At 51.7% G+C, this 25584-nt stretch overlaps 10 protein-coding genes across 10 annotated transcripts; 7 read left to right on the top strand and 3 right to left on the bottom strand.

The window, feature by feature from the left end:
* Positions 1-98: 98 nt before the first annotated feature.
* On the top strand, positions 99-645 carry J4E85_000607 (uncharacterized protein; the record flags this gene model as incomplete). The annotated part of the gene is made up of 2 exons (XM_051464897.1): positions 99-222; positions 275-645. The coding sequence occupies 2 exons, from the start codon at positions 99-101 to the stop codon at positions 643-645; spliced, it is 495 nt and encodes a 164-aa protein (XP_051331418.1).
* A 1597-nt stretch (positions 646-2242) lies between these two features.
* On the bottom strand, positions 2243-3259 carry J4E85_000606 (uncharacterized protein; the record flags this gene model as incomplete). The annotated part of the gene is made up of 3 exons (XM_051464896.1): positions 2243-2318; positions 2551-2982; positions 3039-3259. 3 exons carry the CDS (start codon positions 3257-3259, stop codon positions 2243-2245), a joined length of 729 nt encoding a protein of 242 aa, XP_051331417.1.
* A 7174-nt stretch (positions 3260-10433) lies between these two features.
* Positions 10434-16108, top strand: J4E85_000605 (uncharacterized protein; the record flags this gene model as incomplete). The annotated part of the gene is made up of 2 exons (XM_051464895.1): positions 10434-10912; positions 10960-16108. 2 exons carry the CDS (start codon positions 10434-10436, stop codon positions 16106-16108), a joined length of 5628 nt encoding a protein of 1875 aa, XP_051331416.1.
* A 315-nt stretch (positions 16109-16423) lies between these two features.
* Positions 16424-16942, top strand: J4E85_000604 (uncharacterized protein; the record flags this gene model as incomplete). Its single annotated transcript, XM_051464894.1, has 1 exon — positions 16424-16942. The coding sequence occupies one exon, from the start codon at positions 16424-16426 to the stop codon at positions 16940-16942; it is 519 nt and encodes a 172-aa protein (XP_051331415.1).
* Positions 16943-17285: 343 nt separating this feature from the next.
* J4E85_000603 (uncharacterized protein) lies at positions 17286-18138 on the top strand (the record flags this gene model as incomplete). The annotated part of the gene is made up of 2 exons (XM_051464893.1): positions 17286-17585; positions 17635-18138. 2 exons carry the CDS (start codon positions 17286-17288, stop codon positions 18136-18138), a joined length of 804 nt encoding a protein of 267 aa, XP_051331414.1.
* Positions 18139-18371: 233 nt separating this feature from the next.
* Positions 18372-19262, top strand: J4E85_000602 (uncharacterized protein; the record flags this gene model as incomplete). The annotated part of the gene is made up of 1 exon (XM_051464892.1): positions 18372-19262. The coding sequence occupies one exon, from the start codon at positions 18372-18374 to the stop codon at positions 19260-19262; it is 891 nt and encodes a 296-aa protein (XP_051331413.1).
* A 209-nt stretch (positions 19263-19471) lies between these two features.
* On the top strand, positions 19472-20296 carry J4E85_000601 (uncharacterized protein; the record flags this gene model as incomplete). Its single annotated transcript, XM_051464891.1, has 1 exon — positions 19472-20296. One exon carries the CDS (start codon positions 19472-19474, stop codon positions 20294-20296), a length of 825 nt encoding a protein of 274 aa, XP_051331412.1.
* Positions 20297-21020: 724 nt separating this feature from the next.
* On the top strand, positions 21021-22837 carry J4E85_000600 (uncharacterized protein; the record flags this gene model as incomplete). Its single annotated transcript, XM_051464890.1, has 3 exons — positions 21021-21315; positions 21361-21609; positions 21663-22837. 3 exons carry the CDS (start codon positions 21021-21023, stop codon positions 22835-22837), a joined length of 1719 nt encoding a protein of 572 aa, XP_051331411.1.
* Positions 22838-22913: 76 nt separating this feature from the next.
* Positions 22914-23422, bottom strand: J4E85_000599 (uncharacterized protein; the record flags this gene model as incomplete). The annotated part of the gene is made up of 2 exons (XM_051464889.1): positions 22914-23174; positions 23264-23422. The coding sequence occupies 2 exons, from the start codon at positions 23420-23422 to the stop codon at positions 22914-22916; spliced, it is 420 nt and encodes a 139-aa protein (XP_051331410.1).
* A 394-nt stretch (positions 23423-23816) lies between these two features.
* J4E85_000598 (uncharacterized protein) lies at positions 23817-25035 on the bottom strand (the record flags this gene model as incomplete). The annotated part of the gene is made up of 4 exons (XM_051464888.1): positions 23817-24035; positions 24083-24814; positions 24864-24946; positions 24993-25035. The coding sequence occupies 4 exons, from the start codon at positions 25033-25035 to the stop codon at positions 23817-23819; spliced, it is 1077 nt and encodes a 358-aa protein (XP_051331409.1).
* Positions 25036-25584: the final 549 nt, after the last annotated feature.

Genomic DNA, 25584 nt, shown 5'->3' with positions numbered 1-25584 from the left:
CATACTTCCATACAATCAAAGCAGGATTCGCTGAAAACTTGAGAGATTACTTTTGAGTTCCCCATACACGCAATCGCCGACGTAAAAAAGCCATCAAAATGCTGTCAATTCAATCCTCCAAACCTCAAAAATGCACGCCAAATCTGCTCCCCGCGCGGATAAACCATAATGGACCCATCAACGACGCACAACGATACTGGAAACCTGAAACAGATGACAAAGGTAACTCTCAAACCCCATATTGGCATGAATACCAGATCTGACATCCATCTAGGAAAGCGACACGCATACTTCCGCGGACGGCACCTCCACGGCACGACGCTTCCCCTTCCTCAGAACTACACTGGCGCTATCCTACATGTCACCGATAAGCAATTACCGCAAACGCGAACACAACAACAACAGCCTGCAGATGAGGACGACGAAGACGCTGAGGTGGAAGAGAGCATGCCCGTGGAAGTCAAGATTGCGGAACAAGTAGGAGAGTTCGACGAGGTCATAATATGGGGTCATGGTGGCGAGGTGGATGGAAGTGGGGACGCCTTCGTTAGGGGAATGAACGAATGGGTCGGGTTTGCAGAAAGCATGCATGTTGACGAAGAAGAGCAAGATGGGGATATAAAACCGGCGGAAAAGAGCGCCTAGGACAATGTCTTGGAATTGTAAAGGTTATATCGGATTGGGAAGATAGCATGATAGGATGACGTTGGATAAAGATACCCACAATGCCAGAAGGTTCAGGCCGATTGTGCTCACACGTTGGCCTCGGGCTCCCCTGAAATCCGAAGCAGTCTTCCCAGCCTACGCGCCTGGACGATCCCCATGTCTGGCTCCTCAATTTGCCCAACGCGGTTCTGTATCGCCTCGCGTCCAATCCCAGCCCTGTCTTGAACCGCAATCGCATCATTCACGTATCTTGTCCACAGATACATGCACAGCAACATCCCACATGACAAAGACATCATGCAGCGACCTGATGTCCCGCAAAGTCGCCGGCGCATTAACGTCAGCCGCGTTCGCAATCTCCTCACGCCGCCTGTCCGATATCCAGAAACGAAGCCGGCCCATGTGCGGCCTTGCGTATTTGTTCCACATCTTGTTGATCCCCTCGGCCAGCACATTGAGCCTTTGCTTCTCTTCGATCGGGTTGGTATTGGCGCTGGGTTGCAAATGTACATTGATGTAGTTGGTCCAGACGCGCTGGTATCCGAGCGTCATGTACTGCGTGTCTGAGTCGGTGTGGCCACCCCCGGTAGCCTTCTAGGCGAGATGGAAGGTTACTAGGACTAGGAATGGGGTCGTGCCGAAGAGGCGTGCGTGGAGGGCCGTGAGTGCATGGGCAAGCTCCCGCTTTTGGTATCTGCTGAGGAAGTGAACGTGGTGGATTTCGTAGTGTGGCATCGCGGAGTCTGGTTCGCGTTGATACGTAGAGGTAATTGTCGCAGCGGTCGAAAAACATGTAAGAAGGCGGCACGCGGCCGTCGTTCTAGTAAACCAAGGATGGTGAGGAGTTCGGATGTACGGCGACTAGGCGAATGAACCTCCGCGTGTTAGGATGATGATGGGGTTAGGAACCCATAGGTAGAAGGTTGATACCTAGTGTTTTGGTAACGGCAATCCGACGTATGATACTTCGTTCAGTCTCCATACCAGGCTCGTTTCCTGCTCGTGGAAGGTATCGTTGCAGTCGCCATGGTGTTGTCCCGTCACTCTTTCCCGTAATCTTCACTCACGCCTACCCAGCTGTTGGACCCACCCCATCCTGTGCACCACCAACCCAACGCGTCTTCTTCCCACCAAAATTCATCATGGAGCTTAAATATCTAACCTACCCAGACACGAACGTCGGAATCTCTTAACCAATTCGCCAGGTCAGGGTTCTTTTCGGGTCGGTTGAATGCGCCCCGCTCCCCAGCGATTAACCGCGCGGCGGACTCACATCTGGGTTCAAAACATCCCACGTGCTCGCCACAACGTTGCGCAAACCCAAAGATGGGCCGACAGAACGACTGTGGGTCAGGTACAGGTCGGCACATCATTTTTCGGTACTTGACGGGCGGGAACGGTCGATCTTAGGATTTATAGCAAGGGAGGGGTGAAGTAGAGCCGAGTGCATGGGGCCCTGATTTTACACATGGTAGCTGTTATTGTAAGCTTCTACTGGATCATAGCCCTCCGCATAAGAATGCAACGCAATGTAATTTTGCATTCATATGCATCCTCAGTACAACGTGCCACAACCTCATAATTTCGACTCCCCGTCACCTTTCATGCCAGTGTCTGAGAAGTCCACGAAGCTCTCCTCGCCGCTGAAATGCCTGTCATCATCGCTGGTTAGCCACTTGCCGTGACGTAAGGTTACGGGGTCATCGGGAGGTGCTCGTTAATTGGGGTATGTGGGAGCTGAATGTTGAGAAGCGTCGACGCGATACCCCAACCGTGTGTTGTAGGTTCTGACCTTGGCCAGTCTTTCCTGTGATAGGGAAAGAACCTGGATGTTATAAGGACGCAGCACGAGGTAGAACGACAAAGAAACAGCATTGCACTTACCAGCCTCTCTCCGCACCACCCGAGAGGAAGGATGTTTCGGAGTTTAGTTCGCAAGTCCAGTTTCCTGCGACGCCCTTCTCTGGATCGGCTGATCTCCTTACGTACTTTGACAGACCAGCAGTGAAGCATTGGAAATCATCTTCATCAGGGTTTTCTGGCATCTGTCCAGTAAGTACCCGACCGGCTGCTATCATAGTCGCGGCATGAGTGCACAGCAAGACAGTCTTTGGCTGTTCGGGGTCGTTGTCTAGAGTTGTGACAATGTGATCAAATGCGTTCCTGACACGCTCATGGAGCTCGACGATCATCTCGCCGTTGGAGCCTGGCATATGTACAGATGCATACTCGTCGTCAAGGTTCTGGAAGTGAGGTGTCAGGAGCTCGAGGTGCGGCGGAGTAGGATGTTCGAAATGTGCGCGTCCAAAGAACTCGCTATTACGCACTCGTCAGCACAGTACCTACCTCTGTGTCACTCAGTATGCACGAACCCAATACCGCGATCGATCCGTATCCTTCCTTTTGCCTTGCCCTCTTTGAATAGCTTATCACTAAACGGCTTGAGCGTCTGCAGACACCTGTAGAAGGGACTAGAATAGATTCTGTCCACTGGCGGTTCGATCTTGCTCAGGTACTCTGCTAACTCCTTACTCTGCTCCACCCCTTTGGACGTAAGAGGCGGATCAGTGGGAATTCCGGTCGGGGTCGCCATGGACGCGGTGTAGATACCCGTTTGGGGGTCTACGGACCAGTTGGCGCGAAACTAGATACCCCGGAGGACACGTTAGAAGAGTGCCATGCTAGGGGGCAGATCTGCATGTGCGAGTGTGAAGGGTGGCGTTTCATGTGATACACGCGAAGGTATAGGCAAGCGAGATGTTTGCGGAGGTGATGCAAGGACGGAGATGGCTCAGAAGTAGCTGCCTGAAACGGAAGACTTCCCTCGACTACAGTGTTAAAGCATCGGAGGGCGTGAAGTGCGATGACGGAGGTTAGCTTAATACGTACCGCGTGCCGGACGATGTAGATGACCTCTATCATGGTTCCGTTGTCTTGTCACTCCGAGAGAGTTTGTGTATTGTGGAAGTTTATTTGATCGTGCGCTGCGCTTGCCGTTGGGAGTACGAGATGGTTCTGGGATGACGGGGGTAGGTGCTCGCAAGTTACCTCGGTAACTTTACCTTTTCGGGACGCTTTTCGAGATCTCAACGTTGGTGATTAGAAACTTGGTACGCTGTGTCGAGTGCAAATCGAGAGACTTTACAGATGCTGTTGGAATTTGACTGAATCTAGTGGCTACAGTCTGGGCTTTGTAGTAATACTGGACGTTTGACAGTCGCATGGAGATTCACAATACTCCAGGGCTGCTTCCGCGCAACAAACCTCAAGGGCTCGTTATACCCAGGTAAACAAATATCCGTCAACCGAGACAGTCACCCAGCACGTGCCGCAAACTCTCGCAAACTCAGCAAAGGTGATCGATATCGAGATTTCCGGCGTCCGACAATGAGCCACTCACGCAGCATTCCTATCATCGGTCAGGCCCCCACGCTCGAGCCGTGCCTAAGCGCTTCCAGCATTGACATGCGCTTACGCGAACTTCACATGCGCATGCACATGCGACAGAACTGCAGGACCTCGTACTTCTGCAGTCGTAGCTCAGGAACGAGCCGGCATCCAAACAATGCGCACCCTATGTCGCTACTCCTTACGGTATGCGCAAGCGCAGCGCAGGGGCACTTTGCATGTGCGCGTCGCTCGTTGGTGGTATGCTGATGCGCAAGCCACGTCAATGCAACATTGGAACGGTTGTAACGTGTTTTGGCCGGGGTGTTTGGAATAGACTCGAATCCTGCAGGAATACGAAGGACCTGGCGGACGGAACACCGCTATAGTGAACGATAGTAGTGACGGGTTGGTCCTTATCCTTGCTGTTCATCTGCGCTTCCGAATATCTCCACAGTACAGCGGGCTTCCGCGTTCACATGCTGTTTATATCCGCGACTAGCGGAATGTTTCCTGGGGCCAGAAGCGCTGTCACGATAGCGGCAGAGAAAGCGATGATTGTGGTACATGGACTAAAGTCCTTCCCAGGTGACCAGGTTACGCCTGGGCGGGGTTACAGGTGTCTGGGTATCATGTAGTCTGCTTGTAGAGGGTGTGCGAGGTGGATGCACCATCGCAAAGCTGCATCGAAATGAAACCGGAAAGATTCTCGCACTTCTGTAGTCGAGCTGTGGCAGTCGGTCGCATCCGGTCGTGATGATCCAGTTCTTCGGCCGCTATCAGCGACAGCATCCGATCGATCGCCTACCTGTGTTTGCCTGAGCAATCAAGCACCTGCCTTCTTGAATCTCATTCGAAACCCTAGAGGGCTTGATCCTGGCGACGATGCTGCAAGCCATCGGTGATCACCAGACGGATACAATGATTTATTACTGCAGTGCCGTCCGAGGCCTTGAAACGTCCATGGGTATTAACGATGTAGCGCTGGCTTGACTCTCGGGGCAAATACGCTGAGAGCCTGGGGATAATCAGCGTAAAGTTCGACTACTGGACAAAACTAGCGGCAATCCGTTTCCATCAGGTTGGATTCCAGGGTTCATTTGGTAAGAACGCGTCTGTGCGAGCAGCTGGTACGCCTCCAAGCTTCTGCCAGAAGGATAGAACTCCGGCCAGTCCCGACGTGCCGTAAAGACACCGCTTGTCGGGACCGGGACGGGATCCTTGAAACTTACATGTATTGAATGTTCATGCGTACTGTCCAAGAAACATATGGGAATGAACTCCACAGTCATGGAATGGTATTGCAGCATGCACTTAGGTTTCTAAGGGTGCTGAAACTGGATCCCACAGCTGCCTAAGTAACCAGTGACGTACTGTCGTAGTCAAGATCAAAGCCCCGGACTCCACCATGAGACAGCTGGGATTCGAGATGACTTCCTCCACATTTCATGAAGTGGTCGCGTCACTGCTGCCCAAGAGTCTGACAGCCGCCGGCCCAAGCGTTGCAATCGCATAGTACTGACGGCGCAACGAAGACGGGATGGCAGTGAAGTACCAGACCGAATTGAGCAAGACCGGGCCAGACGCCATCATAGCTAAGTGATTAGTACATGGCACATGCTCTCAGTTTTCTCGGCGTGCATCAGTAGGAGGGGTGCTACATGTCAGGGGTCATGTTGGTATCGTGTAAAGAGTGAAAGATGCCGTAGACCGATGTAACGCAGCAGTTGTTCGTGACCGGGCGGCCCCGAAGAATAGGTGCGCAGACTTTCCAGCAGATGCGCACGCACTGTTGAGTGTAGGATTTTTCTTGCGCGGCCAATCAACACCAAGCCTGCGCGAATTAATGAAAGGCTCAGCGCTAAGCCCTGCAGCTGCAGGCAGACGAAGCTAAAGCGCTTCTAGAAGCTCGTGCTGGCATCATGTAGCGTTTCCGTTACTGACAGAATCAAGGTCCATGGAGGTGGTGATTGATGTCATTCAATGCCTATGCGCCATCATGGCGCTGCATGTCAGTGTTCCTTCGTTTGCTTTCACGTGTTACCATTGATTGGGTAGCCGATTCTCACGTGTGTAGTCCATTGGCTATCGCTTCGTCACATGCGCGTCCTTCTAGTCTAAAGGGCGGCTGTGACAGTGCGCATGGAAGACGCATGGATGGCTGATCTCGAGTTGCAGCATGATCGACGCCCGGATGCATGTATGTGGGGGCGTCTCTCATACCTTAACAGCCTCTTGAACCCACTACGGCCAATTGACCCACATCTAGTAAACACGAGGCTATGATGAACACAGATCCAAAGCGGAGTGGCAGCTTCGACATGTCGCCACAAAAGCAAACATCCCGCACGGGTAGCTAGGGGATTGACGTGGGATGAACTGGGCGATTTAATGCACTTCGCGAAGTGTTCGCCGATCATCCTCATAGACCCCATGCCGTTGATGCCGATGGTTTCGTCGCAGCTTACTATCGGAGACAGCCAGGTTCCGATAATAGGCATCATGGCAGCCGCTACACAGTATTTGCAGAACAAGGAAGAAGCAAATAGACAGCCGCGCAGGAGTCGCCTTGTGAGGTGGGCATCTGACTGGTGCGCCACACCAAATCATGCCAATTCAGTGATCACCATGGTGGAATAGTAGTCGATAGCAACGGGGATGAGAGTGGTCAATGGCGGTTGACAGCAGATGAATGAGTGACGTAACAGAGGAATTAAAGACTAGATTATATGGCGTATTAAAAGCGAGCGGTCTGAGGGCGCGATTGTAATAACAGTCGACCATTGGGGATTCCAACGTCGACGAGAATACGCGCGCTATTTTTGTATGGTGCTGTGTAAAGGATATTCATCAGCGCCCGTCGCGTGTTGACGCGTTGAAGTCTTCCCAGTCTTCCCTAGCTTTTTCTCAGTGACAAAGACGCGCAACACGATGAGATACCTGACAATCAAGAAGATAATAATCGCGGCGACCAGAATACCCACTATGTACGCTCCGACTAGCCCAGAAGAATTCTTCTGAAGGTCAAGGAAGGGGTATACATAAAAGCCTTGGGTCGCATGCGTGAGGTAGGCCAGGCCAAGATAAAGAGCCAACAGGAGGATAATTGGAATCAGGTCGAGCCAGGGCAGTCGCTCAGTTCGGGGGATAACTATCTCGAAAAGGGCGTACGCCGAGTTGAGAGCATGCTGTGACGTGTTTGACCAGAGCGCGAAGGTGGTGGGGAATTGACCCGCAAGAAGTGTCCAGTAAACAACTGTTGTGTATTAGTTCAGCGTGCTCAGACAATAAATGCTGCCAGCTCCCCAAAAATGATGTTGCAGGGAACACGAGATTGCCTCGAGGTACTCCGGCGCGACTTTGGCAAAACGTTTTATGTAAGTTGACTTACTGGTCACTATCCACGGATAGACTACAATGGTAGAGTAAAACATGCTGTGCGCCACCTGTAGCGCTTTGGGCCATCGTGCCAAAAACGAAGTTCCAGTAAACCAGTAACTGCCGGTATGCACAGCGGCAAAGGCATAGTAAAAGGCGAGACCCCAATACGTCAGAACCGTGAAGAAAGAGAAGGATTGCTGCGAAGCGTCGGACCTGCCGTGGGTACCATTCCAGCCAAAGATGAAAAAGAGCGTGGTAAATGCGTAAATGGCCAATAGCGCGCGAATAGCGAAGAGGGCGGCTGGTGGGAGAATCCACGAGGTTACAAACCGCGTGGGATCGAAAAGGCCGGCGTACGGTGCCGTTATTCGTTGACCAATAGCCATGCTGGGGTTGTTGATTGGGATCCTTGTCGAGTGCCACCAGACTGGTTGTCGTGTCCTCGGAACGTTTCCGACGCGGTGGAATCTGGGTCGTGGGTAGTGCGCGATAGATGACGCGAGATAATTCGCGATGGAGATGATGCGACGTGGTGTTGTGAGACGGCTGCAAAACTCGTTCACCCCCAATTTCCGAGGCTGAAGCTGAAAAGGGCAGTCACCGAGCTGAGGGAAGCGCGCTAGCAATCGGCGCTATGTCACGTTCGGACTAGCACCGGTCGCCGAAAGAACTGACAGGATCGGCCGCGTCTTCGTAACATTACCGCTCTATCCCGGTCTACCATCACGTCTGTGGGCCCGTCCGCTTCAGACTCCCACGCTTGTAACCCCGGCAGCAGAGGCGAGGCACACTCCCACTTACACCCTTACGCTCCCTACGCAGGGCGGCCAGGATGAGGCCTGCAGCGCGCTTGGGCACAGGTGGCTTGCTCGTCCCTCTGCCACTGCCTTCTTCTTTAAGACTACGGGATGCCATCTGTTTGGAATGATACTACTCAGGATGATCACCCAACTGAAAAGCCATCTTCCCAACCCGTTCAGTATCCATCACTATTCGCCCGCTTTGCTTCGTATCAAACATCACCATGAGTGACAACAGCAGAATATCTGTACGTCTGCATCTATCACCTCCTAAGCACTCCACTGACGGCTCATAACAGAAGGCACAGAATCTTGCTAGGATCAGGGACAACCAGCGTGAGTGGTTTCCTTGCACGACGACTCATCGTCAGCTGTCTGCCGTCCACCCATGAAGAGTGGCGATAGCTTGCAGCCTGCAAACTATCTAGACGTCTCTGTAGAAGCATTCGATTTACCGAGGATGTTCGCTAACGGTACTCGCTTCAGGCCGATCACGCGCCCGCCGGAAGGAGTATCTGCATGAGCTCGAGGCCAAACTGCGCAGCTATGAACAGATAGGCATCGAGGCCTCTTCGGAAATCCAGTATGCTGCCAGGAAAGTACTAGAAGAGAACCGAAAACTCAGGTCGCTTCTTCATGGGAGAGGAGTCTCTGAAGCGGAGATTGTCGCTGCCCTTGAATCGACGTCCGATCGACACTACAAGCACACCTCTGCCGCCACCAGACTGCAGGCCATGCTTGAGTCAAGGGTCAACACCAACACAGCCTCTTCGACCAGTTCGCCTATACCTTCATATACCAGAGCCGATTCTTTATCTCAACACGTCTCATCAGTGCCGCATGCTACTATCCCATCTGCACGGCCGACAGCACTCAGTTGCAACGATTCGCCCAGTCCAAGATCCGTGGTATCAAGTATGGGCACACCACCACCAGCCTCATATCCAGCGATGCATTATACTACTCCAATGACTCCATCAGCTGTTCAGATCAAGTCAGAGCATGTTCAGTACGACTACCCTTACGAGCAGACATATAGTAGCGCTTGGGCCTACTCAAGCGACTGCAACTACACTGCAGAACCGACGTCATATTACAACAACACCTCGTCTTGTGTTGACGCTGCCAACATCATCCGCACAATGCGATCTGGTGTTGGCCCTGAGCTGGAAGTCGATCTCGGATGCCACACATCAGACCGTCATTGTTATGTCGACAATGCTACAGTATTCAACATGATGGATCGATATTCTCAAAATCATGCGACTATATAAGACAAGACGGTGGTCAGTCTGCGGATACAAGTGGGAGGTGCCCCGTCATCATCAACCTGGCCTATAGCGAGCGGAGCTATCGGAGACCAGTGGCGGCGCTTGTTGTGTACGACCCTACGGTGGCCAAGTCCATGTTGGCGGCTGGATAGGCACCTGTTGTACTCATCAATAGCCTCTTCAGTACTATGTTGAGTCGAGACAATCTCTAGGAGGGTCTAAACAATGCATTGTGGCGAGGAAACGTTTCGCAGACCCCTATCGAGACCCTACCACCGATACGTGTCGGTCCTCTTCACTGCTTCGCCCGCCATTACGAACTCCATGAAAGAAATCAACCGCTAGCATGAAAGCGAAGCCGAAACTTGAACTCTTTTCTTTGTCGACAGCCGTCGCATGACCTCCCGCCTTGCTCAGTCTATGTTCGTATGATACACTTTGGACACTCCAGTCGACGCCAGCACGCCAGCACCAAGCCTAGAGGACTTGGAGATGATCAACTTAAGTTTGTAAATAACGTGTACAAATTACTCTTGTAGCCTCTATCGGCGAATATGATGATCTCATCATCATCGATTCCCTCCACATTCGGCACTGATGAAACTAGTCTCATATCTTTTATTCCTCCAGATAGGCCGTGTGTACCCTGTCGTCTTCTCATGTTGGCACGGTTTTCTCTAATTACTGTCCTGCTGGTGGAAGACGGCTAGGTATCTCCCTTTGTTCAGATAACTAACACAGCATGGGTGATGTTGGCAAACCCGGCATGTTCTTCTTGTCCTCTGTAGACAAAGGGCCATTCTTCAAAGAACACATACCCAGCATATATCCGACGCGACATCTATATGGGTCAAAGTTCCAATCTCATGTCCATGAAATCTATTCTTGTCTGACACTTCACATCCATTGGTATCGAGGTTCTATCAAGATGTCTCCAAAACGGAAGAAGACAGGACATGGTGACGACCCACCCAGGGCGAAGAAGACCAGATCAGAGGATACTCCTGATGACGATACAACCAAGACCGATGTCAGCTGGTTCATACCAAAAGAAAAGGGAAAGAACATCTACAAAGAGAAATGCGCAGCCGAGTATGCCCAAATCCTCTATGAGAAAGCGCGAGAAGAGATAAGTCCGCAACAAGCACCTTTGTTAGATCCGCAATTCCGGACGCCAGTATTCCAAAAGCAAGGCAAAGATCTGCGAGCGGGAGACAAGTACAGGCCCAGCGCGTCTTTGCGCAACCTGTTCAACGATATCAAGAGTAGAAGTATTGATAAGGAAGAGGGCCATAGCATCACTCATTTCCAGCAGCAGTTTGGCGATGACGCAAACATTGCAGTAGTGCTCTCAAGAGCGGAGGACAACGCTACTTTTGTTCTGAATGAAGACCAACGTTTGGAAGTGTAAGTGCAGATACGTGGCTCGTTGTCGCCAAGCTGATTGGATTTAGGACTGTGAACGATGTGACTGCACATGTGGATTTTATCCGACGGAACTCATCAGAGGATGGCAGCCCAGCCGGTTACTTCATTCAACTCCCTCTCAATACGTCAGTCACAGTAAACGGAACTACATACACCAACAGTGACGACTCATCGTCCATGCCTTTTTACATTGGGCCGCTCGAAGGGTACGCAATCATTGAACTACTGTCGCAACCAGCGTTCTTCTTCAGAACTGCAGCAAGCTTGAAATACACTTCGTCACACAGGGCGGTACCTCAAGAAGAGCTCGATCGTCGCGATGGAAATGGGGATATTGCTTTGGGAAATACGAGGGTGCAATGGAGGCCTATTGGAGCTTCACTATCGCCAGCGGGATCGGCAAATCCGAGCGTCCCAGAAGAGGTAGAACAAGAGTCAGAGGATGACTTCATCGACACGTTTACAGATGGAGGAGAGCCAATCAAAGATATTGGTGCGTATATGCGAACTCAGCTGTTGTCTCATCAACAAAGCCGATATCGCGAGCTCATTCCCAGAGTTCTTGCTTCGGTGAACTATCGACAGAAAGAAGCTACCGGATTCAGTTGCCAGCATGAAGGACAGACTTTCAGACCCGGAAGGACGCTGTTGCAGCCGATCGAGGTGGAAGGGAACTATCTGTTGCTCGCTGCTCAAATCCATGCCGACAAGCACATCACACTCGAAGTCCTAGATCCTATGACGTGGCGATCAAGGCTGTCTAGTCGAAAAGCTATCGATGAACACATCAGGGAGACTTTGCGAAGCTCCACATGGTGGCGTCATGTATTTGACTCATTAGAACAATTGGAAGAGAACCTGCCCGAGGCCATAATGTGGGTACCGGCTGCCCAAGTCACGACAGGCGATGGAAGCTTCACGTACACCGTCTTGAACGCATGGGCGCTGGCGATGGGCCTCGCACCAAACCCGTCGTTCACATCCAGCGCTCATGGTCACGAATCGTTCTTCATCCGAGCCCAACAAATCTTCGACCTGGCCCTTCAAGACAAGCTGAACTGGAGGGTGTTACTCGCCTTTTTCCGCTGCACCGAATTTGTTAAGCCCAGCGAGGGCAGCGAGGATGATGAAGAGGCAAATCTCCCGCATCTATCAAGGCGATTTGATCTTTGTGACCGCTCCTTCCAGAAGCTAATCGCTCGTCAAACGGCTGCAGACGCCGCCGCCGAAGGCAAGAAGATTGATATGGAGCTGGTTACTCTGGGACTAGAACATGGGATGCGCCATGATCAAGCCTTCGCTGCCGATTCACTAAGCGAGCTTGAACGGACCAACCTCACTTCCATCGTCCGTGATGGCCAATGGAACTTCGCTGATACAGAAGAGAAGCTGAAAAAGCGTCTGGATGAACGCAAGGAGCAAAAAATGTCGGATATGTCGTTGACAAAAACAACGCCACCACCACCACCGCCGCCTCATAAATCGACTCCAGATACCGAGGAGATTACGGTCGACTTTGATCCTTGTAAGCATCTTCACGAGCATATTAAATTGCTCGAAGAGCAGGGGAAGATTGAACCAAAAGTCGGAAGTGAAATCGACGAAGCATTGCCATCCAGGTGGAGTCAAGCTGTCTTTGGATACATCGAGCCCGTTGTACGAGCTATCAACGATTTGCTCTCGCCTGAGCGGCCTCAGCGGGGCTTCACAGTGGCAGACCTGAACGGTAGTAGCAGATACGCAGATGATTCTGGCGTCTTGGACACGGTGGTTATGATGGTCTGCCAACTGGAAGAACACGTCATACTAGTAGTCTTGCAGCATGAGGACACATCCAAAGAAGCTCCTGATGTATCACGCGTCATGGACTCCGCACCATGGACTGCCACGGCGGTGGAGCGCGTCCGGATCCACGACCTACTGGTTGAAGCGGGGATGTTAGCAGTTGACCCTACTGCAGACAAAGTGAGTAGTTTCGTCGGGCCAGTACTAAAATGGATGCCGGGTCCTCAGCAAGCAAGAGTAGAGGAAGCTGGGTATTTTGCAATCATGAGTGCATGGGCTGTACTACTTGGTCTACCCATCAATCCCGAATTCCGCATAGGCGCAGATTTCTACGACAGCGCACTTCCTCTGCTCCAGGCAGTGATGAAAGCACATGCAGACTGGAAGCTGATCTGGGCCTTCTTGCGTTGCGTGGGTTATACTCAGTCCGAGCAGCCGCCTCCGATACAGCGTCGATTCAAAGCGACAAGGCCTGCTCGTGGCCCTCGTATCACCAGAGGCAACAGAAAGACAAAGCGCTCGATTGAGACTCAGGCTTGCCGTGACATCAACTATCCGCATTTTCCAGTGAACACTGGTGTAGCGCATACTGAAGCTTTCCCGTGGGATAACTACGACAAGCCGGATAGGTCAACGCGTATACCCGAGTTGATCACGTCTGGAATGTACAGCAAGGTCCTGTCAATTGCTCCCGCACCCTCAGGTGGCTCCAAGGGCGATTATCCCAAACCGTCAAACAATGGCGATAAACCACTGGGCGACCCCGCTCGTCCTCAAAACCCCGGAGAAGGTACCAAATCTGTATCGGAAAAGACCAAAGAGACTTCCGGTAACCCCAAAGAAAAGTCAGCGTTGCCAGAAAACTTTGACCCGTGCGAATACTTCAACCAACAGCGAAACGCGCTTCTGAGTGATCCGGCCGTAGCAGCAGCAGTAGAAAGTCTTCGAAGTCGTGCAACCACCACATTCGGACTGTGGCTCAAGGATGAAGAGGTGTCCTTGGCCATCGCAGCCGTGACGCTCGGCATAACGAATGCTCAGGACCTAGAGGGCGGGTTCGGTTGTTTGGACCAGACTGCAGTTCAATACTGTCGGCACGAGAATCCTATGTTGATGCAGCCTACGATTCGACCGGGACGGCCGTTGATAGTACCGGTGAATATTGACAACCATATCATCTTGGTGGTTATTCAGTTTGACGGCTCTAAGAAGGAGCCTACACCTACGATCTCCATCCTAGATTCTAAATCTCACAACTATAGCTTCGAACGACGTGCTCATATTTTCGACACAGCTCGAAACATCTTTATCGCCTCGCGCTGGGGCCGGTTTCCCAATCTTCCGGACGAAGGTGACTTACGCCAATACACCCGGGAGGCATTGCACGCTGAGTGGATACCCGTAGCCCCACAACCTACGGATAATGAGTGTGGTTACTATACCATATTGAATGCGTGGACGCTGGCTTTGGGACTTCAACCCAACATCAATTTCTTCCCAAGTTGGACAGCACAATTCTTCCAAGACCTCATTGATGTGATCCACATCGCTCGTGTTGGACGAGCAGACTGGAGACTGATATATGCGTTTCTCAGATGTAAAGAGTTCGTCGACAATGCAGCAGCCGTGCCCGAGGATCGCCATTTTGAACGGACCGAGAATTTGCCGCGCGATGAAGCACTAGAATCGGTATTGGATCGTCTGGAAGAGTCAGAGCGCCGCGAATGGGAAGAAAGGGATCCAGATTTCCCCAAACTAGCTAAGGCAAACAGAACACATGTTGTCCCAGGGAAGCGACACGACAAGGTATGGCCATCAGACGACTGGACGGAAGAGGCAAGGAAGGAGTACGTGAAGGATCTCGAACGCTGGGGAAAACTTGTTCTTGATGCGGACAGCAAAGGACTTGAAGAGCAGTGGCAACAACACTTTTTGATGCATGGCGTGGAATTTGAGAACCAGCTGGAACACATACATGGCAAACTAAAGAACCGGACTTTGGATATCACCAAGGACATACTTCCTCACTACAGGGAATTCCTCAACAAATTACATCCACCGGGTCTGAATGTGCAGATCGATCACTTTCCCTGTGCCTGGGTATCAGACGCTATAAACCTTTACGATTGTATCCTGAACTACGAACCGTTGGCACAAAGCTTCTCTAACGGGATGCGAGAGGAGATCAATAGACAAGAATGTCAACCGTGGGAAATAAATATGGCTATCGCTGCCGTGATCGAGGCAATCGATGACAAGCAGCGAGAGCTTCACAGGATGAACAGCGCTGACGGTCAGCCATTTGCTGGGGGGTTTTCGATGGCCCCAAATGACGCGTTAAGAGAGGCGCTACTTAAACCACTGCCAGCAGATCATCCTGTGGCATCGAGACCTAGGAGATGCTGGTTTATGCCTCTGAATGTGAGCGGACCACTCCTAGAACGGGCCAACGCATGGCAGGAGACGAAAGGCCATAAAGTGAAGCGCCTGTCAACAGGCGGAGGTCATACATTGCTCATGGTACTGCAAGAGCGAGATGACCAACCGAATACAAATCATCTGAGCGTCGATACTTATACCCTTGATAGTCATCCGGCCATCTTGGAGAACGCCCACGAGTTCTTGGGCCGTTCCGTTCTGAGAGCAGCTGGACGTCTTGGTTGGTCCTCGCATCGTAATACCGCGCAAGTTGCAGGCTTCAATCATAGATATCCTGTACCAAAGCAGCAGAAGGGCGGATTCCAATGTGGCTACCACGTTTTCGTAAACGCCTGGATACTCGCAATGGGTCTCACACCAGATACCAAAAGGGGCCCATACAACGAGAAGATCTATTTTGAGGCATGGCTTTTCGCTAGGGCTGCAATAGCGGGATTACTCGACTGGAAGGCATTGGTAGCTTGGTTCTTCTGCCGGAAGTTGACAGTGGAGAGGACTTATGAAGCTGTACCCGCAAACAGGCGCTATGAAGGTACTGTCCCCCAGGTGCCGGATCGGCCTGATGATGTACCGGAAGCACAAGGAGAGGGCGAATTGCGAGACCATGTGCAACAACGGTACGATGCGGATGACCGACCTCTAGCGCTGTTATCGGTTGAAGATGCCCCTTACGATCGGTCTAACAATATTGTATGGCCCCCTTCTAAAGGCAAGGAACAGGAGGACCAAGGAAAGAGCCTGGACAGAAGCTATGACGACGCGGATCTAGAGTTCTTCGAAAACCAGGCAGGTGTAAAGCGCAAGTCGCGTGAAGAGATTGACGATGGCCTCGGTCGCTTTGATAGTTCGCACGCGACTGTTGACAGTCGTGTGAGAGATACGGTTCATTCGTCCTTTTCCAGGAAAAGGCAGCGCCTAAGCGACAGCCTGTCTTTCCTTGACGGGTATTAGCTGCCCCTTGCTCTTGTATTTGTACCGTAGACGGACTGCGCTGGCGTGGTTATCGTAGAAGGGTCATCGTTGTATTTGTATTGAGGAGAGTTCGTTAATGTATCAGCAATGCGCCGCCTTCAATGATATGTAAAGTCGTTCTTCAGTGTAGCCTGTTATGTTGTGCTGTGGCATGCAGACGCGACCGCGAGTGACGACCCTAAGCTCCGACAACCGATGACGTAGCCCCAAAACCTTCACGCGTCGCGACCCACGAACCCCAAACCTCCATCATCCCGACCTACCGCTCCCAACACAACTCCCGCACCCGCCAAGATGCTAAGACCGACCCTCCTCTCCGCTATCCGACTCAATGCCTTCCCAAGTACCTCCAAACGCGCCTTCTCCCTCCTAAATCCCACGTCGCGCTCGCACACGAACCGCATCTTCGACCCCATCCGCCAACCCAACGACCTGCACACACTCACGCTCCTCAACGCCTCCGACAACCGCTCTCTAATAACTTTCTGGACCGCGACCTGGTGTCAAACTTGCCAAGCCATCAAGCCGCTCATCCGCCAGCTCATCGAAGAAGAAAAAATTGGCGAACGGGAAGGCGGACTGGGCTTTGTGGAAGTGTTGATGGACAGCACGTTGATTGAGGATTTGCCTATAAAATACCGCATCAGTAGTATGCCGACGCTATTGGCGTTTTCAAGACAGGAGGCGCAGTTTGATACGAGGTTGACGCGACCCGAGGAGATGCGGAATAAGGACTTTTTGAGGGAGTGGTTGGTTAGGGAGGCGCAGAGGGGAGGGAGGATGGGCGGTGGTGGGGGCAGTATGTTCGGTTAGTTTTCCGCGTCCTTGTGTTGTGCTTGGATGGAGTACTGGGCCTGACGGTGTTAAAGGTGCGAAGGAAAATGGCGAGCAGGGCAAAGCGGGTGAGGACAAGTGACACGGGATAGCCAAACATGGGGCGGAGGTATGCTGTAGGCGCAACAAGCTAGCAGTGCGGTCAGGAGCTGTGGAGTAGCGAATGATCTGCGTTCGTGTGACACTGTGAGTGAAGTAAAGCTCGGTCGAGCAAACACTGTTATTCCACTCCCAAATGCGGGAGTGATTCCATTACCCTGTTTTCTTCTTTTACCTTTCTCACGAAACATTCGCTTCCTTCGTCCACGAATAGATCCCTACCATGGCAAAATTGACGATAGATCAAGACTACGAGGCCGCCGTCGTGAAGGGTACTAGGCTACTCCAGATACTGGCCGCGAAAGACAAGACACAAGTCCAAAGCGCATACGAGGAGGTACAAGAACTAGCCCAACATGGCTACCTTCTGAAGCCTCAAGACAAGTTCTTTGAAATCGAGTGTATCGCCGATGCGCTCTGCGATCTAGGTGTCAGCGACAAAATGGTGTATGATGGCGGAGAGAACATCAGAACACATCATGTGCATGACCGCGACGGAGAAGAAGCGACAGAAGACGATACGGTACGTTTCGCGGTAGCTTTGAAGTAAGCACGTTCTAATGAGCCACCAGACAACACGCGGCTACTTCTCCCAAGTCAGCAACCCATTTTCTGGTGTCTTGATCGCAGACAGTAATCTTAGTCCTGCACATGCAGCGAAGTTCGATGACGAATGGGAAGAAGAAGCTATAGAACTACCGTCACTGCGACACTGGTCAGACCTAGCGTTCCTACAGTACCTTTCTTCTTTCCCCGAACCACCCGTACGGCCGATTCCGCTCAATTACGTCTTCCGCGTTCAGATTCAGAACGCCGCGACTTCACTGGTTCTCAATAAGATTATTAGCAAGCATGCTACGTTCACCTATGAGATGTGGCCTGGTATCACGTTTGGAATGGACTCTGAAGAAGGGAAGGCGATCTTAGGAACGCCGAATGGTTGTGGTGTCGCTTGGATGCTTATTCAACATAAGAAGGCGTTTGGAGAGAAGAATATTGAGAAGGTGACTTTGTTTCACGCGGCAAAGAAGGATGATTTGTTTAGATGGCCGACTTTGCTGTTTTGGATTGTGTAGAGTGGGGGTCAGGTGAGAAGATTGTATCTGCATTCACTTTACATTGAGCGAATTAGACAAAGGGCGGAACAGTTTAGGCTACATGTCAGCTGCTTCGCGTCATACCGTTTGTTGACGATGCGCGTGACGCTCAACGTCTCACACTCAAGGAATTCATAAATGCATCTGGATAGCAACATACTTAGTACTACCGCGACCCGCCTGCGACACTTTTATAACTAGCATCTTCTCCGATGACAACCTCAGTCAGCCCGGCAACGCATTACGAGGCGGCTTACAAGAAAGGTCTATTGCTGTTTCAGATGCTGGAAGCTAGCTTTGGTGAGCTCGGTAATTTACTCAAAAACACAGATACGCCAACTGAAAGCGAATACCTCAACTACGAAGATCTCTTGGAGAACAATTGGGTTGAGCGGTCCTCCGGGGACGATTCCAAAATTCTGGCGCGACTGTTGGAGGACCTTGGAATAAATACTTCAAGTAATATCCCTGTTTCACATGAACACCACGGCGTTGCACCAATCGAAGAATCGCTACAAGAAGGACTTGAGATGCAGATACGCTTCGACTCAGTCATCAACACTTCCGGTGGTATGATTGCAGCCATGAACACGTACAGTCCTATGCATGATTGGAGAAAAGCGAAAGCGGATGCCGAGAACGCTCTACTAAAACAAGCCGGCCACAAGTCTACGGAGAAAAATAACGTCGGCGATGACGTCCCTAGCCTGAAGTACTGGTCAGATGTCGCATACCTGCAATGGGCCTGCCGTAACACGGACTCATCCGACCTACGTTATGTGATGCGAATGAGCATCACAAACGAAAAGACAAAAGCAGTCATCCAGCATATCAAACAACAAGCCCATCCCAAAGCTTCAGGCTCATACTCATTCGACGTTGACGACCGGGATCAGGTAGCCGCTTTTCTAGGGACACCGAATGGAGCCGGAGTCGCTTGGTTGCTCATACAGCATAAGCAGCAATTGGGCCACAAGACAGTTTACAAGGTTACTGTGGACTGCCGCGAAATCTGGCATAAAAGCAAGACGATAATTCCAAGCTTGGTGTTCCATTTTCGTGACGCGGTTACTCCGAAGCCAGGCAGCGAGGAAGGTGATTGAAGGAAGTCGCTATGAGGGTAGAATAAGCGCTGCTCTAGCAATTTGTCAGGCCACGCGGACAATGAGATGGCAGACAGTAGAACACTCATGAAACTAGCCCGTGCTTGATCCACTGGAGATTCGTGGAAGGTAGAAGACATTGTTTCACCAGCCTCATATATGAAGAACACTCGTTTCCTCTCTTTCCCAATAACATTTTACAGTAAGCCATGCCCGCGACAATGAATTCACAAATCAGTAATCTGGACTACAACACTGCCGTGGAGAAAGGCAAGAAGATGCTCAAAATAATGCATGGCGGATGTGTTGTCACGCAAAGCCCATACTTCACGCCCGGGGAAGTAGGAGCAATGGGATATAAGAGAACAACAAGGCCTCGATCTGTCTCTGGCCTGTCAAAAAAGCTGGACAGTCTCGGTATTCAAGTTTCTAACTCTCACTTCATCAATGTTACAGACGATTACACGAAAGACGTTATCACTGGCGAAACACTTGCAGGCGCAAGCGAAGTGAGATTCATGTCCGATATCAACGTTGAAGCTGGAATTCTCGTGGTGAACTACAGCTACAGCCCGACATACAAGGCCAAGGAGTTGAAATCGCTGGCGGCCGCTCTGTTACCCTCGTTGAAGCACTGGTCCGATATAGCCTTCCACCAATGGGCCCACTCTCAACACCCAGAGGAAGAAGTACGTGATCTCAAGTTCATCATGAGAGAAAACATCTCGAACGAAGATACTTTAGCTATCATTAATGATATTCTCGACGCACCACCTCGCCAGTCACAGGCTTATACGCGGTCGGGACTATACCTAGACATGAACAGTGACCATGCTATCGCTCTGCTGGGCACAGCACACGGTGCAGGTGTAGCTTGGTTACTTGCTCAGCATCGAGACCAACTTGGCCGTAAGATAATTGCTGGGATAAGGATATTCTACAGCGACGAGCCGCCAGAGGGCGACAGAGCCCTCAACTTGCTTTTCTACCTTCGTGACGCCAGTGCGAGTAAGAAATCTATCGAGAAGTTGTGAGGAACTGTGTTGAGCAAAGGATGCGGCGGACGATCCTTTGGGTAGGCGCAGGCGTACAGCGGCGGCAGTTCGTAGTAATGACATTCTTGCCGAATCGGATCAAAACTGAGCAGTCCCTGATGGTGGTTGAGATTGTTATCGACGTAGAGGCCTAGTATGCATGGAAGATTGGCGTTCCCGGTAGCGATGATGGATGGGCAGGCAGTCGCGAGGCTTGGTGGCTGGGACTGGGAGCCGGGGGTGGCCGGAAGCGAGACGCACCCCGCAATGACCTGCGCGTCTCGCGCCTTCATCACGATCTTCACATCTCTTTTCTCCCACGGTTTGCTTCTTCTTGTGATTTTTTCTGATGAGTTCAATGTTTGACCTTCTGATCTTCCCCAGCAGGTCGCTATATGCAGCCGTTGAACGACAACAAGCGAAATGCACGCGTCTTTAGCGCCAGCTGCAGTATTTACTCAATAGCAACCGCATACACGGGATGGCCATGACGCTCTTATGCTTTTTAGTTGCGGAGATGGCTCCTAAGCCTCGGCTTCGCGCACTAAGAAGTGATTTTGTTTGGATAGAAACCTTACAGCGCGATGCACGCCAAGCTGGACGTGGCTTGCGACGAAAGTGTTGACCTCGGTTTCGCGTCAATGAAAAAAACGAGGCTTGTATAAAGAGATCAAGATACTGCTTGACGCCAGTGCACGGGTAGTAGTACCACAGTGCCGCCGACATGTTCTCGTCTTCTATATTGGGCTCCGTTGGTCTTCTGCTCTTGTCCAGCGGCGCGACGACAACCTGGGCAGACTATGCGTCCGGACACGATGTACCAACCGCAACTGTCGACGCGGGTGTCATAGTTGGAAAGTCTACCTCACTTCCCCATGCACTTGGACCAGTGCATCAGTTTCTAGGTGTGCCCTTTGCATCACCACCCGAGAGATTCTCTCCACCGCGAGCTGCAGAGCCCTTCCAAGAGCCAGTCAATACGACCGAGTTCAAACCAGCATGTATCCAACAATTTCGATGTACGCAAACCATAAAAGCTGTTTGATATGAGCTAAATGGAGTAGATCCGTTGTCAAGTTCACAATTCACGCAGGCTGTCTTCAATAACCCGCCACCTGAAGAGTCGGAGGATTGCTTATACCTCAATGTCTATGCACCATCGACTCCTGCGGGCGGCAACGGCAGGGCTGTAATGTTCTGGATTTACGGTGGCTCACTGCAGTTCGGTAACGCTGGTCAAGAGCAATATGACGGGAGCAGTTTTGCAGCATACGAAGATGTTGTCGTTGTGACGACGAACTACAGAACGAACGGTAGGTGACTATCGACACTCCAAATCACATGTTTCACACCTAACAGCTCGCAGTATTTGGCTTCCCTGCTTCAGCAGAGCTGCCTTTAGCAGAACGCAATCTCGGCTTCCTTGATCAACGTTTTGCCCTCGAGTGGGTACAGCACAACATCCACGCCTTCGGCGGCGATGCATCCAAAGTCACCATCTTCGGTGAGAGCGCGGGTGCTTTCTCTATCGATGCGCTCTTGACCAGCTTCCCCAAGGACAGTTCACCACCATTTCGGGCCGCCATCCTACAAAGTGGACAGTACAGCTATCGCGCAGCTCCTGCAACATCAAGCATACCCGCTTGGAACAACCTCACAGCGACCCTCGGGTGCCCGGGGACACATGAGAGCAACTTGACATGTGTAAGAGCAGCGAACGCAACGACTGTGCAGACCATCATCAACCAAAACTCGCTCGTATTCAATCCAGTTGCTGATAACGCCACATTGGTATCGAACCCAGCGGCACAACGCCTAAGCGGCGATATCGCGCATATACCAGTACTAGGAGGTACAAACTCCCAAGAAGGCCGCGTCTTCTCAGTCGGCCAAACAAACGTTACTGCCTACCTGCAGGCGACCTTTGGAGCCGCACCAGCACTCATTCCCGCAATCGAAGCTGCATACCCAATCGGTAGCAACGGTTTGACCAACGACTACGACGTCATCTCACAGATTGTTACTGAGATCACGTTTCAGTGTCCACAAGCACTATGGGCCAATGCGACAGCATCTATTGGTATCCCCACCTGGCGTTACTACTTCAACGCCTCTTTCGCCAACACACAAGCTTATCCCCAACTCGGTGCCTATCACGCTTCTGAAATCCCTCTCGTGTTCCGCACATACCCCCTGGCTAATACGACGACGCAAGAGTACGCCTTGGCACAGTTCATGCAGAGTACATGGGCCAAGTTTGCGAAGAACCCTTATGCTGGACCTGGATGGAACGCTGTCGGTACGGGTGCTGAGGGTAATGTCTTGGTTGGTGCCTATGACTTTGTGGCAGGTGGAGTATATCAGGACCAGAATGCCACTGCCGTAGAAGGAGACTGGAACTTGGGTGTTCTCGGCGATGTTGGAGGTGTGAGGGGAAGTGGTGTTACTGTGCTGCCGCAGTCTGATCTTGATTACAGATGTAGTCTGTTCAGGCCTATCTTTGAGGCTAATGTGGGTTCGCAAGGTATACCTCCATCTTGAGGTAGAGGGCATAGAAGGTGATTTCCAACACAGTCACATGAAACGCTAAGATCGTAATGTTAAATTATGATTTCATCTAAGCGACTTGTGACGCTGTTACTATACCACCAAGTCCTTCAAACTGTCGTCCGCCAGTAATTTGTCCAATATCCACTCCACTCCGATCCGACTCACCACCCTCATGCATGCTCCTCTCCACACTGTCGATCAAACTCTCGCTTCCGGTTTTGGTACCGACACTGCTACTTCCCTCGTACTCTTGCTTGGTGTTTTGTGTTATATCTTCTCCGCGGCGCTGCTCCGAAGTGTCTGAGGCGTTTTGTTGGCCGGGTGCAGCCTATAACTGTAAGTATCTTCCTGGGTGATACAACCTTTCTATTATGATGCATGGTAGGTATCAGGTGGTATGTCAGGCGAGGAGCTTACCTTGTCCACGGACGCGCTCAAACCAACAGGGTCAGTCGACTGGCCGGTCTTCAATGGAACGCTCGGGTCGCCCTTGAATGTGCCGGCTGTGTCTTCGCCGGGGTTGACGGGGTTCTTGGGTTGGGTGTTTGAAGATTCTTGGCCTGTCAGGGAAGACATGGCGTGTATGCTTCGGTGGAACGAAGTGTGAGAGGTCTCGTTATTTAGCTTTTCGTGTGGTGAGCAATCTGTCTCTGATCAATGCTTTGACACACGGTCGTGAAGTAGTTTTGTAGGATGGCGTAAGCTGGAGTCGATGGTGCAGGTTCGACGTCATAGTGACTCAAGATGGAGACGTGGGTATCTGCAGTGGCGAAGTGGTTGTCGGCTTGAACGCGAGAGATGCGCGTTTGCTTATGCCTTTGACGAAGCAACACTGTCGATTGAGAAGCGTTCCCATTTCTTCATGATCTCACTATCAATTGAACATTCCTCGATCTCATGATATCAAAGTTTTATTCCATGCAGAACGCTCCCTGCGCCGACCGAGTAATGCTACGCAGATTATCCATGTCTATAACTTGCTCTTGCCAATACCCCAAACCTCAGCCTGAGGGTTATTCGACTTCTTGTTTATGGACGCGCCTCCAGCGACAGGCTTCTCGCCCTCCTCGACGAACAGCGATTGCGACTGCTTCATGGTCTCGACGGCTTCGCGCTCGATGCGGTCAAGGAGCTCTTGATTGGTGGGGATGTCGTGGATGAGGCCAATTACTTGGCCAGCAGTCCATACCTAGGTTTGTCAGTCAACCACACTCGAAAAGGGGGATGTAAACTTACACCAAAGTCCGGGTCTCCGTTCAAGAAGACTTGCCGACCTCGCTTTCCACTGACGAACTCAGCGACTTCCTCGAACTTGCCAGTTGGGCTTGTCTTCTCGACCTCAACAGCCTGCAGCGCAACCTTGTTGGCGAAGAGTCGCGATGTGTTCTTCCACCGGCGGAGTACGAGCGCGGTATCTGTCTCTTGCGCGTCGACGATGGCTTGCTTGATGTTGTGGTGAATAGGCGCTTCGATGGTGCACATGAAGCGGGTTCCCATGTTGATGCCACAGGCTCCGAGAGAAAGCGCTGCAGCCAAACCCTGGCCATCGGCGAAACCTCCAGAAGCGATGAAAGGCACACCACCTAATGATTGCCTAGCCCTGCTGAGCAGGATGAAGTTGGTAATGTCCGTCTCGCCAACGTGTCCGGCGCACTCGAAGCCATCGATGGACAGGAAGTCAACGCCAAGCTTCACCGCAGACTGTGCGTGCCTAATAGTAGTGCACTTGTGCAAGATGATGGTGCCAACCTCCTTCAGCTGCTTAATCACCGGCCCTGGGCTGTTTCCCGCTGTCTCGACAATGTTGACCTTCTCCTCGATGATGACGCGGGCGTATGCGGCATAGTCCGGGGGGACCATGGCGGGGAGGAGCGTCAAGTTGACGCCGAAAGGCTTGTTGGTCATCGTTCGGCATCGGCGGATTTCTTTGCGAAGGTCTTCGGGTGTGGGTTGGGTAAGGGCGGTCAACTATGCCATCGTGAGAATATGTTTGATGCGTGATGGGCGCCAGACGTACTATTCCCAGACCTCCTGCGTTGCTAACAGCGGAAGCGAGTTCGGCGTATCCGACCCATTGCATACCACCTTGAACGACGGGCACTACATCTGTCAGCTACCGTCTCGTTTGCTGTGCTGGTGAAGTTACCTCTAATGCCGAGCGCCCTCGTCAGCTCCGTGTTGAAAGGCATCCTGATTGTAGATGGCCCGAAGAAAAGATTTAGAGTTTGTTGTATGAGAGGGAACTGCACAGGAGCCTTGAGCCGAGCAGATATCTGACACTCGGACGCGCGACGTTACGGCCGTCGCGCCGGCTGAAGCGCATGTCATTCGTGTGGGGAAGCCATGTGCCTCGGTAACTCCACAGCCGCGACACCAAACGCAGGTGCCCGACCGTCGGGTGATTAGTTTGCGCTGACTCTATCGCCGAATGATTCGCTGTCACCGAGTCGCTCGTGATGTCTTTGCTCGAATGGCAGCTGTGCCCGAGTGGTGTTCCGGACGCGTCGCAAAAGGGGAAAGCTGAGCCGCAGGGCTGATGCCGTCATCTCCCTGGCATGTTCACATGTGTCTTGGCAATGAACCATCACTCCAACACCACCCCTACGCATCTGAGCGATCAATTTTTAATCATCTCCTAGGACTCATAAAGGCTGGAATCAGTCGCATCGCGAAAGCAAATCTCGCAGTTTCTCGGAAGCTATCCTTAGTCCAGGTGGACTCCGCGTTGGAGCAAAGAA

The sequence above is a fragment of the Alternaria conjuncta genome (genome assembly GCF_024043145.1).
Source record: "Alternaria conjuncta strain BMP 0040 chromosome Unknown scaffold_1, whole genome shotgun sequence".
Lineage (NCBI taxonomy): Eukaryota > Fungi > Ascomycota > Dothideomycetes > Pleosporales > Pleosporaceae > Alternaria > Alternaria conjuncta.
Note: the sequence above shows the minus strand (reverse complement) of the source record. Positions and strands in the feature narration are given on the sequence as shown.